Consider the following 15,567-nt stretch of genomic DNA (forward strand, 5'->3'; position numbering starts at 1 on the left):
TGAAGGAGATCCCTCTTTACAAAGGTATGTTGAGGACTTTCCTAATAGGTTTCCTAATGTATTTAGGGATTTGATAGGAGAGATTAAGGGTTACCAGTATGAAATAAAAGTTAATAATGAAGAGCCTATTAGAATGAAAGCGTACCCTATGGCACGTTCCGATCAAAAACAATTAGATTTAATTTTGGATGATTGGTTAAAACAAGGTATAATACAAAAAATTAATAGTAATTGGTCATTCACTTGTTTCTTGGTGAAAGGAAAAACATGAGAAGCGGCTCGTAATTAACTATCAATCCTTGAACAAGAGACTATACCTAAATCCTCAGTTTACACCGCGTATTGAGGGTGTGTTAGCTAGTGTATCTAGTGGGAAAATCTTCTCTGCCATTGACATAAAGAAAGCATATCTGCATTTACGCTTAAGAGGAGGTTCTTATAAGTATACCGCTTTTATGACTCAACGAGGACTATTCGAATTTAAATATTTACCGTTCGGACTTTCTTCTGGAAGTTTTATGTTATCAAAAATATTAACGGATATTCTGTATTCGTTAAAAGATGAGAGGCTAGAATGGTTTTATGATTATGCTTTGTTGTATAGTTCAGATGTAGATAGTCATAAAAAGTTGTTAGATAGTTTTAAAGAAATTTGAGAAATATGGAATAACAATTTCGTTAAGTAAATCAAAGCTATTTCAGACAAAGATTTCATATTTAGGATATATATTAGAAGATGCATTTAGATCCTTCTAGAGTAGATATTATCAGGAAGTTACCAGCACCTCGCAATAGGCGCGGTTTAGTAAGTTTACTGTGTTTTCTACAATATCATGCAAAATTTGTAGCTCATTTTCAAGAAATTGTGGAACCTTTGAATAGGATGAGGTCCCCTAAGGTGCCATTTAAATGGGGAAAAGAGAAGCAAAGGTCATTAGATCAGATTAGAGTTATTTAAAACTGATGTAATATTAAAATTACCTGATATGAACGCGAAGTTTACAGTCAGCTCAGATGCAACACTGAAAAGTCTTGGGAAAACTATTCTGCAATATGATAATGTGTTGAGACCGGTAGGATTCTTTTCTAGACGTTTACGACCTTATGAGTTAAATAAACCCATTTATCTTCTTGAATTGATGGTCGCGGTTGATACCATTGAAAGATTTAGAACATACTTGCATGCAAAATTTGAATTAAGGGTAGACAATCTAGGGTTAATGTATGCCAAAATTAACATTAAACTAATTAAGAAATATGGGAGTTTATTGACTCCCATCTCCGCGAAATATGGGAGAAATACGGGGTTAGTCATGATAACGGGTCTGTTTATGTATCAGTCAAGTTTAAAGATTTTCTATATAGCCATGGTATAAAAGATATCCGAAGTTCACCGTACCATTGTGCATCTAATAATGCCGAGAGTTATTTAAGGGTGCTTGGTGATAGTCTTAGGATATAATTTAGCAATAAACACACAATGTGAGACACGGGTCTACATGAAATTGAATTTGCTATTAATTCAGTTTAACATTCTGAGTTAAAATGTATTCCTATGGAGATGACCTTTAATTATAAGGTATGTCACCCTCTAGATGTTCGCTGGAAAATAGACGAATTAGATATACGAAAGAGAGACTCAAATATTTGGGCAAATGCTATGAAGAACATGGAATTAGCGTGGTCTAGAAGAAAACGTATGTACGATAAGAACAGAGTGCAGACATCATATTCTATAGGTGATCAAGTATTATTAAAATCTCAATTTAAGTCTTCGTTTGCAGATAACTCGTAAATCGTGTCCTCGTTGGACGGACCCATTTACGATCGAAGCTTTCTTAGGTACCAGTACCGTCCGTTTAAAATCTGTTAATGATCAATCTGATATTCGTAAAGCCCACGTTTATCAAACTAAATTGTACAGGTTACTACGTAATTTGGGTGTAACTTAAGGTGAATTATACAGATTGTAATAAAATAGTATACTTTGTAAAATATAACGTATTAAGATATTGTATATTATTAATTCTGCAACCGAATTATGTTGGCGCTAAATAGCCTGTTCTATTAGTCTCTTTCTAGTCAAACGGTTTAGGAAAATTTAGTGTTACTTATTTTAAAAAGAATTCTAATTATATTTATATTGTTATTGTGTAATTGTGTTATGTTTGTGCTAATCGAGATATTTTTAAATTCCAGGCCGGGAAAAGCCGTTTGTCAAATGTTGTATGGAAAATCGTTAGTCAAGTATTGTATGGAAAATCGTTAGTATTTTGTACGGAAACATTTATGCAATTGTTATATGGAATTGGTTAACCAATTGATATGCGAGGATGTCTATTATTTTGTTATATGGAGATTGCACCAGTTATGTAATCATTCAAGACCGTATGAAGGTAACCATGGTAATTCGGTGTTTTCCATTATTTTGTCAACTTGTGGACTTATGAAGTAAGTGACTTATTTATTATGTTTATATATATATATATATATTTATATATATATAATGATGAATCTTCAATAATGTAAATTTATGAATTACCAGGATGTTATGACGTAACGACTCGTTTAATACTAATACTAGGGGATGGTTGTATTTGGTGTATGGTAGTAAGGATGAATGTGTGAATGACTGGATTATATGGGGGAATATTTTTAGTTTCTTTATTTTATTTTGGATTGAATGGTTGGATGTTTGGTGTACTAGTATTAAGTTATAGATATTCCTGGAAATATAGAATTATTGATAATGGGCAAACTAATCTATCTCCTCGGAAAATCATAAGATTTTAAGAGGGATGTTAGTTGTTGTAATGAGTTACATTTATTTAGGATTCGGAAAAAAAAGATGGAAACTTTTGTCAGCTGTTAAGCACTAGTTACTAGTGGCGCCATTACTCAATCCAAGTAGTTGTTCCTTCAGGGCATTCATAATCTCGTGCCTCAACAACAATGGTCATTATATATATATATATCTATATATATATATATATATATATATATATATATATATATATATATATATATATATATCTCCAGTAATAAAGCCTGTACATGGAAATTGACATTTTCATTTGGCTGCACCTTACACACACACACACACATATACACAGAGAGAGAGAGAGAGAGAAGGAGAGAGACCAAAAGTTCGGGACATCAAGGGTGACATTCTTACTTCGGCCAACTGTAGCGGAGTGGCAGAGTGCTCGACTGCGGGGTATGGGGTCCCGGGTTCGTTCCTAGCTCTCCAAGTGTGATTCGTGGAGAACAAATAGTGTTTGCGTGCATTTTCTCAATGTTTTCTCGTTTTCCTCACTGTCTTCATTCCACCATCTTTCATTACATCATCGTCTCCCTTAGTTCGCGTAAATAATTGTCGGACGTTAAATTAAAAATACTTTACTAATCCAGCGTACCGCGATTATGCCCTGAGTTAAAGCAGAGAAGTATTAAGTAAACATTAATGATTATGAAAGAAATTATGCATTTAAAATAATGAGAAGAATTGATGGAAAATTCAATGAAACCTACAAATACGTTTCCACTACAAACTTGTATCATAAGAATCAAAGATGCTTATCGATAGAGGTAATCGAGAGATGCTTCATCACTCGACCACCGTACATGGCCTATTTTTATTTTATGGATTAGTGGATAACATGTAATTGTTTTCTTGTAGCGAGACTTTCTTTGTCTCGAAATTTTAAAAAATTAAAACATTAGGGAGTTGTCCTTCGGTTTGCGTGGTATCAAGTTTGATCCTCGGATAGATGGGAATGGGGTTATAAACGACATTCCTAGAAAACTAATATCTAAGATATGTACATTTATTTGCGTATCATGTGAACATTTTAACCAAATGAAATATAGTATTCATATCACATTTGTAACAGAATGTAATATATTTAATAAGGAACATACATTACTGGTGTTATTACTGTCAAAGGTTTTATTGTTTTAACATACTGGATGTCATTGGTAAGACGCATACATTTGATGCTTGAAATATGCGCCCCCTAAAACGTGGCTTTCTCAAAGGAGGTTTGGCAAAATTGCGCTCAATCACCGGTTGACGCCGAACGCCAGTTCGGCTGACCCGAATTTCCAGGGTATTATTAGGCTTCGTTTGTAGAGGGCAGTCTATATTTATGTGGACAAAAGTGTTCAATTTGAGGGTATAACACTGGATGCAAACAATATGGTGAAGAGTTCAATATATTCTAGCCTTGGAGCCTTTGCTTGAACTCAACGTGGGAACGACACGTCATACGGGACATTCTTAGCCTGGTTATGCCTCTTAATGTTCCGAAATGACTATCAAAAATTAATGGCCTCATAGATACAAAAAAAAATCCTTTCCAGTGAATAGTATACGTTTATACCTTTAATCACAATTTAAAGAAGATAAATTTAATGACAATTCCAGACCAATATCGAAATTCTGATGTAGTCGTCCGAGCTTTCATTCTAGATGGCGCAATTAAACTTTAAAGATATTAAGAACTGTTTCAATCCTTATCCTCCCATTCTGATTCCATTATGTTTACAGTGATCATTTGAAACCTACCATATAACTAGAGTGCTTCACAGGATGTACGACGCATTAACTACAACGTGTTGAAAAAATGATATATCGAGATATTCGAGTCTGGAGGACACATGTACGTCCAAAAATATAAATTCGGCACAGATGGGACAAATTACAATTGTAACATTTTAAGATTTTTCTTTAATTACAAAGCAAAGTTAAAGCTCAATAGCCTGGAACAAATCATTATAAATTAATGCCATGAATGAAATCAATTGAAACAATACATACAATTTTAGAACTCGAGACTATAATATTACGCAACCTAAAAATAACAAATACAATTTTAATTTTAGAAAACTCCGGTTAATACCAGAGACACGAAATCGTAATGCATAGTTATAATAAAATAAGAACTGAAAATAATGTACAATACCCATATTTTCTTTTATTTTTTCCCCATACACTTTTCTCATTTTTAGCATCATCAAATAGACAGAGGAAAGAAGAACAGCTAAAATTCGCAGCTATGACCAGACTACTAACTGTGATGTTAGATCTTTTTCTCCACTATTCTTACGAAAGCGAACTCAACACAATGATACATCTCTCCTTCCGCTGGCAAGCGGTTAGTAACATTGAAATGAATTCAAGGACAGAAGTAATTTGTTTATTTTTAACAATCATAAACGTGACACAGCTTAAAAATTAAATTTCATTCAAGATGTAAAATATATATTTTCTTATTCTAGTATTCAAGTATGCATCGTTTAAGCTTCCAGTTTCCTGCATTGACGAAAACTAAAGAAAATACTTCATCCTTGTAATGCAACAAAGTTTGCCTTGACTACGTGAAGAAAAGACAATAATCAGGTTTTATTTATTAAATGTTTTTATGATAAGATATATCAACTTTTCAGAACAATATTTAGTCACACATCATTTTCAGGAAAAACAAATAGTTTTCAATTGTCATTTCTCTTCCTTTTTCTCTCTCTCGCTTCCAAAAAATGACCATCAATACTCTTTGATAATTTGATCTGTGTAAGTTCTCATGCACCTGGTAATAGTTGCTGATGCTTATTAAGTATCTAATCTCTGATCATTTTAAGTTGCAAATCTGTTCGTGTACTTGCTACTACTTCATTCAACTCTAATAATTTACCTTCGGTTGTTAGAGAACGCAAAGAACTAACACGTATATTCACATGTTTACTTTTTCTTTATAGTACTCGTAACCTGTTCCACGAAAGAGAAATAAGAGATACACACTTACCATTTCAGACATACGAAAATGTATTATTTCAATTCGAAAATTTTACAAAATTCATATACACAGAATCAGGAAAGATCGTTATTAAAAGACAGGTTGTTTGAAAAAACACTATATTATTTCACAATCTACATTTGAAATTCTGCTTGTTTTTTAAAAACATTTTAGTGGTAAGAGTTTTACTTGTGCATTAAAATTTCGAAAAGCGGAATTTTCTAAAATCTTGAACTTCGTTAATTAAAAAATGGAGATAGATTACCAACAATGTTCAACGTAAACTAAGATACTAATATATTGAGAAAGCATATCACTATTATTACGCCCTTGTTCACCTTTTACGCTTAAGCACTAAATATTACATACATGAGCATCGTTGACGGTATATATATATAATATATAGTCCCATAATTATTCAGATCCAACGTTTTTAAAATCTGGAACACCAAAGATCGGAGGTCAACAACTTTTCAAATGCCATTCTCTACTTACATAGTAGTCTAAACCATTGGTAATAGTTTTTCTTAAGTTTCCTATAATGTTCCTAAAGCGTAATAATTATGGCATAGACAGCGCATCCTGATTTATGCCTGTAAAGAAAGACTTGCCATTTAGCATAGGTTAGTCTTTTAGCGCATTAAGACACATTGCAACATCTGTGTGCCGACGTATTTATCTGTTCAAAGCACTTAAGTTACGAAATATTGTACTATTGCTGTTCATATATTAAATTTGTTTCTGATAGTGCGGTTTAGCCGAAAGGGATCAATCGTGAGAAGTCAAATTGATATTCTGGTATTATAGGAAGTTAAAAATATCGCCAATATTTGCATACTCTTTTACGTAAAATTTTCTCTTTGTAATCTGTTCCACCAAATTAGTAGATGTATTACTACTCCGATCTTACAAATTGTTTGGTTTCACCAAATGCTCATAAGCATCATGTTAATGCTCATGTATATATATATATATACAGCAACACTGAAATTTTATGTTTCACGTCAAAATCTGTAGAACAAAGAGATGAATAATGAAAGGTCGAATTATTATGTAAAATTTGGTGGGATAAGAATGGGAAAGAGAAAAGAATGTTGTCTAGTACAAACTCACAATGACCTTATTAGATATTTCTTGTACCGGCCTGAAAAAATTACGAGAAACAACCAATGAATGGAAAAGAAAAAAATAAAGAAAAGAATATATGGCAGAGTTTTTATATATATTTGTAGGTAAGTAGAGTAAATAGTCCTGAGAACCGTCAGAAGTCGAGGGTTCTCAACGTAAATATTATAATAATAACCTTATCAAAAATACGCATTTTCGACGTGACAAACTAATAGAGATACTGGGCCAATTAAGACAAGTAGGAAAAGCAACATGAAATAATAAGTTCACATACGATCGAACACGGATTTTTTGACAGAAGCAAATTATTTACCAACACACTTTAAGGTCATTGTGTCAATAAAGTAAAAATTTAGCTTTAGATACTAAAATGGTTGGTTCTAACCAAGTTAGCATAAAGAATAGATGAGTTACTGAAATAAAATTCAAGAAGAATAAAAAGTGTCAATGATTGGTTGTTTCTAGATGTCCTTCACAAAAAGTGACCGACTATTCTGCCTTCATAAGTCCTTTTATAAACAGTAGTGTAACCTACAAAACCGAAAGTTCATTTTTAAATTCCGGACAACAAACATGAAAATTCCCGTCTTCCAAAGAGGAAGCGGAGCTGTTAGAAAACACTAGTTTGAGTAAGTTTGATATAACATTATAAAGTGATGCAGTAGTTGTACAAATATAACGAAGAACATTTATCAACGTTTAAAAATATGAATATCATTATACAATATCTTTGTACTAAAATATATATAATTTAAAAATTGTCGTATCACACCACTTTAACGATTTGTCGTGACGCAGGAAAAGATTAATAAATTCTCGATGAAAGGTAACAATTGGGTTCATTTAGCAAAACAGGACTATAAAGAAACAACGAAAATTGAGACTGAATGTTTTATATTTTGTGAAAATATTCTTTCCAACCATTCAAGCATCTACATAGGAAGTGAACTGGAATGGCAATTACATGACCTCTCAATTTCCATTTTTAAGTAATTGCCCTGCAGCACTAATACAAATGCAAGACCCCTCAACCATATGAATAGTCGTAATTTTGAAAACCATTTTAAGGAGAAAATTGCCAAGAACTATTCCTTGGGAACCATTTTCTCAATTTGTAATAATTTGCTTTCGTAAAATCAACGTATTTTCACGGCTTTTTACATGCGTGATTAAATAAATGCTTTTTCAAAGTATGCTTTCGAGAAAATGCTTTTCCGCAATTATCGCAACTATAAGGCTTTACACCTGCGTGAGTATTTATATGGTATTCTAAAGGTTTTTTCTGCCGAAACGACTTTCCACACTCAAGGCAAGTGTATGGTCTTTCGCCTGTGTGGATGAACATATGTTTTTTCAAAGTAATGTTATTAATGAAAGATTTACAGCAAAGAGGACAAGTTTGTGATCTTTCAACAGTATGAATTTTTAAATGACGTGTAAAATGATCCTTCTCAGAATAATCTTCACCACATACATGGCAAATATAATTCTTACCGCTTGTATGGGTTAACATATGCTTCATTAAATCCCTTTTTTGAAAGAAACCCTTACCACATTGAGGACAACATAACGTCCTATTACCTCTATGTAAATTAGCATGTTTTATCAAAGAATATTTGTTACGAAACGCCTTGGTGCATTCAGAGCAACTGTATAACTTTTGAGTGTGCTGGGAAATATGGATTCTTAAATTTCCTCTCGATCGAAATGACTTGCCACACTCAAGACAAGAATGTTTTCTCTCATTTGAATGTAAAGTCAAATGACTTCTTAAATGACTTTTCTGAGTAAAAGCCTTACTGCACTCGTTGCAACTGTACGGCTTAATACCTTGGTGAATATTTATATGATCTTTCAAATGGGATTTCAGATAAAACGACTTGCTGCACTCAAGACAAGTATATCTCCTTTCACCTGTGTGGCTAAACATATGTTGTGTTAAACTATATTTCATAACGAAGCACTTACCACACTGCACACAAGAATATGGTCTTTTTCCTCTATGACTTTCGATATGCGCTGTTAAACTATTTCTATGAAAATAAACCTTACCGCACTCAAAACAAGTGTATGACCTCTCACCTGTGTGACTAAACATATGTCTCCTTAAGCCCTTTTTATTCGAATAGTCCTTACCACACTGAGGGCAAGTATGTCGCCTTTCAGTTGGGCGAGTATTCATATGATTTTTAAAATGAACTTTCTGAGGAACTGGCTTCTTCAGTTGTGAAATTTCAGTACACTTCCCATCGAATTTCGTGTAGACATCAGACATGTCACTTGGCATCTTTATTGAAGTAATATGTTTTTTGTTAAATACATTTGAACACAATTGGCTGGTATCAGAAGATATTGTATTAAAGAACATCTGATTATAATTTTCTAGAAGATTATTTCCGCATCCATACAAAGAGAACACGTTCGATCTGAAAATATTTGAATGGTGTTATATAAATGTGAAAGACTTAGGAAATTGTGTGGTTCATGCAAGATTTATACAGTGAGTAGCACCCTTCAATACTTTTGAGTTTTTGAATGAAGCAACTATTTTGCAACACAACGATTAACAGTATAACAATAATAATGTAAATGAAACATAGAAAGGTACAAGAGAAGTATTATATCAAATTATTGCCTAATAATAAGTCGCTTCGTCTACGGAAGTGAATGGGAAACATGAATGAATTTAAATTTCGGAGGGTTCGAAATCATCAGAAGGAAACCGCTTCTCTCTGAATGAGGATTACATTTCTCTACCTGAGTATCGCCAAGAAATATATAAAAATAAGTAATATTCAGTACTTTTTCCTTGCGGATACCTTGTATGCATACTACTGAGTTTTTCTTTGTCCATTGGACAAACTGCGGAGAGGACAAAATCAGACTACTCATCTTGTACATATTAATTTATCACGAGTTGTTTTATACCATGGCTGCTTACTCTTGGTTATCTAATAAAACGAGCACTATCCCAAAATATATTTGCGTGCCTGAAATTTCGTAGGTCTTTTGAATTGTCAATATTGAAGTACACACTTGAGGTAATAGGAAGGGAAGACATCAGAAAAAAAAGTAGAGAAGAAACGCAGCTTGTTTGTTATTCGAAATAATCATTCTATTGCAGTACCTAATGCACTAATTTCAGAACTTTATAGTAGTTGGCAAGTACATAAAACTTTTTCGGTGACAGGAAAAAAATATTTTCAAAGAAACACAATAGCAAAATAGAGTAAGAGATCGTCTAACAAGGGATTAACTCATGTACCAAACATCTAAAATAGGCTTTACAAAATGATGCAACATCTGTGGGTGTGGTTCTTGCATTTTGGAATTCAAAACGTCATTTGGAGATATGACGTAGAGTCGCTACCTTACGGTCTTCTGCATTTGACGATTTCTTAAACAACACGGAAATAAATAATTTGAGAAAAAATTATAATCTTAGCATTTTAAAGTTTACATAGATGCTATTAATTGTTACTAAAAAGGATTAAAGGGTTTATACTTAGTGAGCGTAATGCCGGAGACATGCCAGGAATTTGCGTTTGACAATAGCAATGTTTTCACAAAATCGACCAATTCCCATTTTTAAGCTGATCGCTTTCGTGTAAAAGACATCACGAACAGGAAGAAGTTGTTTTGACCAATCAATGAAGCATTGCATGAGTTTTCACCGACTTCACTCTAATCTATTCCAACTAGAAATATAAAAAATTGACTATTATTAAGGGTTAAAAAAAAGTGGAATGAACAGGTCATTTCTTCACATGGTGGACACTAGATACTGTACAATAACAAAGAAAATATATGTCTTCCCGTGAAAATCAGTACAACCCTGCATTATAAAGTAGTAGTTACACCTGTACACACGAAGTTGTGGTTTGTGAAGCATATATTTGTAATATTTATTTATTTCTTTATTTAACAATCTAACTCCAACAGGGACGATCATCCCCAATTATGGGAGCGTTTACTACAATTGATTAACAATTTAACTTATAGTTAAGCAAAAGGAAAAATACACATAATATAAACACAAAGAATTTTACAAAAGAATATAAAAAATAATAATAAATATATAAATACAATTTTACATACACACATTTATATATTGTTTGATAAATAGTTTATATATTGTAAAACTTTGTGTATTTTTGTCTCATATATAAGGAAGATGTAGAGCTGTTAATAAAAAGAGTCCGGAATCGACTCCCACTAGCAGTTTTATTATAAAATCCACTATAGAATATTTGTACAAAATACTATACAATTTGATCTCTATTTCAAAAGGTAAGTAAATGGTAGTCTTTGACCGAGTGTTCGCAGACAGGACCTCAAACAGAGCCCCGTAACAGGCTAAGAGGAGTGGAGTTAAGGAACCAATGTTCCGTAGCAAGCAGAGGCAGGTTAAGTTGCCAACAGAGCCCCGTAGCAGGCTAAGCGGCTGAGGTTGGGATTCCCAGACAGAGCCCCGTAGCAGGCTAAGCCAGGAGATAGGATAGGCGTAGTCCCGTAGCAGACTAGGGGCCTGGGGTTAGGTTACTCCAAGAGTCCCGTAGCAGACTAGACGAGGGTCACCAGAGAACTGGTACTGAGCTGGAGTCTTCTGTCCAATTTATAGCGTCCCTTGGGTGGCGGTGGCGCTGCTGCTTCAATTTCGTCATCTGCTCCGTGGGAGGGGCTAAACGTCGTCTGCAGGTCCCCCTGGTGGAAGTTCCTCTTGATGAAGCACGAGGTGGTGTTTATAAAAACAATACCAAGGTCTTAACTTGATGTTTCAGTGCTAGTGCTAGTGTAGCGTATATGAGTCAATTTATCCTTCCTCGGGAAAATATTCAATTCACAAACTGATTCAACTCCATTTTAAAGTACTTTGACGTTAGGCCATACAGTCTAACTTACAGTAAGTTCATTATATTTCCACTATCCTTTTTCATGTTTCAGTCCCAAAGTCATTCCTGCTACCAAAGTCAGTTAAAATTAAGTAGTTTTCGTGAACTTCTTGTTAAAATGATGCAAAATCTGTCGGTGTTCTTCCTGTCTCTTCGAATTCAAAACTTCTGATTCTGTTCGAATACCACCAGTTGCTTTTATTTATTAAATAATTCTATTGATCTTTTTTATTTATTTTCTTTTTTCCTTCTCTAGAAGATATGACGTAGAGTCGCTACCTTACTGTTTTCTGCATTTGACGATTTCTTAAACACGGAAATAAATAATTTGAGATAAATTATAATCTGAGCATTTCAAACTTTACATAGTTGCAATTAATTATTACTAAAATGGCTTAAAGCGTTTATACTTAGTGAGCGTAATGCCAGGAATTTGCGTTTGACAATAGCAATATTTTCACAAAATCGACCAATTCCCATTTTAACGGTGATCGCTTTCGTGTAAAAGACATCACGAACAGGAAGAAGTTGTTTTGACTAATTAATGAAGCATAGCAAGAGTTTTTACCGTCTTCACTCTAATCTATTCCTACAACAAGAGGTATCAAAAATTGACTGTTATTTCTGGTTCAAAAAAAAAAAAAAAAAAAAAAAAATCATATGAACAGATCATTTCTTCACATGGTGGACCCTGGATACTGTAGAACAACGAAGAAAATATATGTCTTCCCGTGAAAATCAGTACAACCCTGCATTGTAAAGTAGTAGTTACACCTGTACACACGAAGATGTTGTTTGTGAAGCATATATATGTAATATGTGCTACTTGAGCGCAGGGTTGGCTGGTTTAAACCAAGGTGGTTAAACCATGGTTTAAACAAAAGGTTTAAACCAGCTGTTTTTTCAAAAAAAAAAAAAAAAAAAAAAAACTGGTTTAAACCAAAAAACGAAAAATGTTCGTAAAAGTGTAAGTGTTTGTAAAACCTTGATGTATAAACATTTGTGGGTTATCACGTTTCACTCCCGTATATTATTCGTATTATATCCAGACCTAAATTTCCCATTCATTAGTCAAAAACAGTATACTACAAAGCAGCTTTTTATATATATAAGTTTATAAAATGTTTGTTTTGTGATTTTCTGTAGTTATTTCTTGTCGTTATTTCCTGGCTCTTCTTAACATGTTTCAACAGACACAGCAAATTATGTAATGATGTCATTATAAAATGAAATTAGTACTTGTGAAAAGGAATTTGTTAATTAGAGCTGTCCCGTAACTTTTAAAATTTAAACCATACCAAACCAATCCATTAACTAGGTAGATTTGTGTTCTGACTTTCACAGAGTGGCCAAATCTCAGCGCGTTTTCCAAGAAGGTTTTCACCCTTCATACAGTGACTAATGTCTCTGCAGAAATAACTAATATCATAAAATGAATCAACTTGATTATTAGGTCATTACAATCGAAATTGTTTGTGGTCCTTGGCAATTCTTTTTGGGTATAGATGGTGCCAAATAATGAATTAGTTGCATCTTTGGACACTTTTTTGCAGGCCCTGGAAAATTATAATTTGACTTGGATTAGCTGTGTCCCGTAGATATTCAATTCACCCACAGATTCTTATTCACTTTTGGACCAACGGTAGCGCTATATGTGTCTGACGATACACAAAGAGATACAACGTTCAATGAAAGTAAAAAGTCACTCTCTCTCATTCATTCTTTGAAATAAAAAGATTTAGTGATAAATCATTATTGGCTAAGGTATTTTTTAAAGTGCTATCATTAATATTGCGAAACGTACTCATCGAGTTAACATAGGCTACGTTAATGATAATTGGGATTCATCTCCAATTTAAGCTTTAGCACTGCGAAAATTTGTTAGAAAATTCATTAGCAGCAAATAAAAATTTCTAGACTACTGAACTCTAAATCTTGTTCCCTTTATTCAATAAAATGGAACTCTGCCTATAAGATGGTTTCTACAAGTGAATACCTTATTATTCAGCTTATTATTATACTACGTATTATGATACCTTATTATATTAGGTAAAGACTGGGGCCATTGACCCAATTATTGTCCCACCGAATACTACAGCTCAGGTTACCAATCATATACGACTCTTATTGTAACATCATACAACAGTAGACTATCACATTTTCTTCTTTTGTTCTAATATAGCTGCATAACGAAACACTTTTCAAAGTGAATATTAATAATAATAATAAATATTTCAGAAAAACAGACAACATTAACAATGTATGGGCCCAAAAATGGACTGGGGAAGGACTTACTTAAAACAAGTAGACGACTACGACGAAAAGGTTATTCCTTATAACGTTAGGCTCCCTTGGGCCAAATAAACAACAAAATGTGATTATAAAAGCAGCACAAGTAGTACCGGAAATAATTAGTCGCTTTTAGAAGTCACTTATACCTGTAACATTAAATATTTTCAAGTACTGTTAACACAATTAACGGACGTAGGTTTCAAAAACGTAGGTTTCCGATGGCAGCTACCGGTTGTGTTTCGAAAAACTATATTAAATAGACAGCCTGTTTGTTGAGATGGAGGTTGTGCCTGATATTTACATATAGAGAACACATTATGTGATTGGTATAGTGATAAGTCTAACTCATAGATTCCTTGGTCCATCCAAATTGCATATTCAGGTGTCTGAATACGTATATGAGCTGTCTTAGTTAGAAATCCATTGTTATAAATTTTATACAAAATGTGATAATCATTAGTGTGCACAATTGGTGTTTGTATTATAATGTCTAAATTGGCAGATTCTGGGTCGAATGAGATTAAAAGTGCCTTTGAACATTGATAAAATAATCCAAGATCTCTTTCCATTAATGTTCCTCTTAAGTTTATATTCTGTCTAATCATTTTTTTTTAGATAAAGCAGGTTTTATTAAAGCGTCATTAATTTTATTTTGATGAATGCTTTGTATTATATTATCAAAGTCTTGTTCTACATTTTGAAAATTAAGAAGAGCGATCAGGTAGCGTTCGTTTGTGGCTGTTGTACATATCAATTTCAATATACTATGATGAGTTTCGCTTATCAATTTTTCGACGGCTGCTGAAAAGTTCGTCACCAAATGTGTGAGTTCAAAATTACTTTTCTTAATTTCCTGTATTTGAGAGTTTAGATAATCATTCTGTGCGCGCATTTGACTAATAGCTGATTTTAATTTATGAACCTCATATGGACCAAAATTTGCAAGTCCAAGTAATAAGTTAAAGATCATTCGTCTCGGTCTTTTGGAACACCCTGTTTTAAAATCACAAGGTATTATATCTTTGACTTTATTAATGAATTGATGTTCCTTGTCGTGCATAAGTGATACTATTTGTTTATATGGCATATTACAATATAAATAATGCACCTTCACACATTTAAACATAGGTTGTACACTATTTAAATATTTACATTTCATATACATTCAAAAATTTACAGCTATGCATTAGAATTAATTTATATTTTTAATGCGTTTTGCATAATAATATTGTACTTGTTAACATTGAAAGTGAAATTCAGATCATGATTTCTTACCATGTCATTGTAGTTGCTTAATATTCTAAACAGTGGAGAATTATTATAACGGTTCGTCTTAGGTATTTTATTTACAAAAAAGTTCCGTGTTCTTAAGTTACATTGACCTGCATTAAAGTAAATCTGTTTTAAAATGTCCCTACTTTCAATATTTCCATTCATAAATTTATAAGGAAACATTTGTT

The 15,567-nt window shown here is 33.0% G+C and overlaps 1 protein-coding gene across 7 annotated transcripts in view; it reads right to left on the reverse strand.

Moving 5' to 3' along the window:
• The window catches only part of LOC145670513 (uncharacterized), a 64,451-nt gene that overhangs the window by 14,902 nt on the left and 33,982 nt on the right, over positions 1-15,567 (reverse strand). For 3 of the 7 annotated variants that reach the window (XM_081739268.1, XM_081739266.1, XM_081739267.1), the window contains exon 3: positions 3,975-9,349. The exons of 1 other annotated variant lie outside the window; for it this stretch is intronic. In XM_081739268.1, the coding sequence (XP_081595394.1) occupies positions 8,071-9,349 (1,279 nt within the window). In that variant the 3' untranslated portion in view covers positions 3,975-8,070. Of the gene's footprint in view, positions 1-3,932; positions 9,350-9,411; positions 10,622-15,567 lie in introns of those variants that run through there. 3 more of the 7 variants (XM_081739269.1, XM_081739265.1, XM_081739271.1) reach the window with 3 other exon arrangements.

The sequence above is a fragment of the Thermobia domestica genome, chromosome 14 (assembly GCF_964235325.1).
Source record: "Thermobia domestica chromosome 14, izTheDome1.hap1.1, whole genome shotgun sequence".
Taxonomy (NCBI): Eukaryota; Metazoa; Arthropoda; class Insecta; order Zygentoma; family Lepismatidae; genus Thermobia; species Thermobia domestica.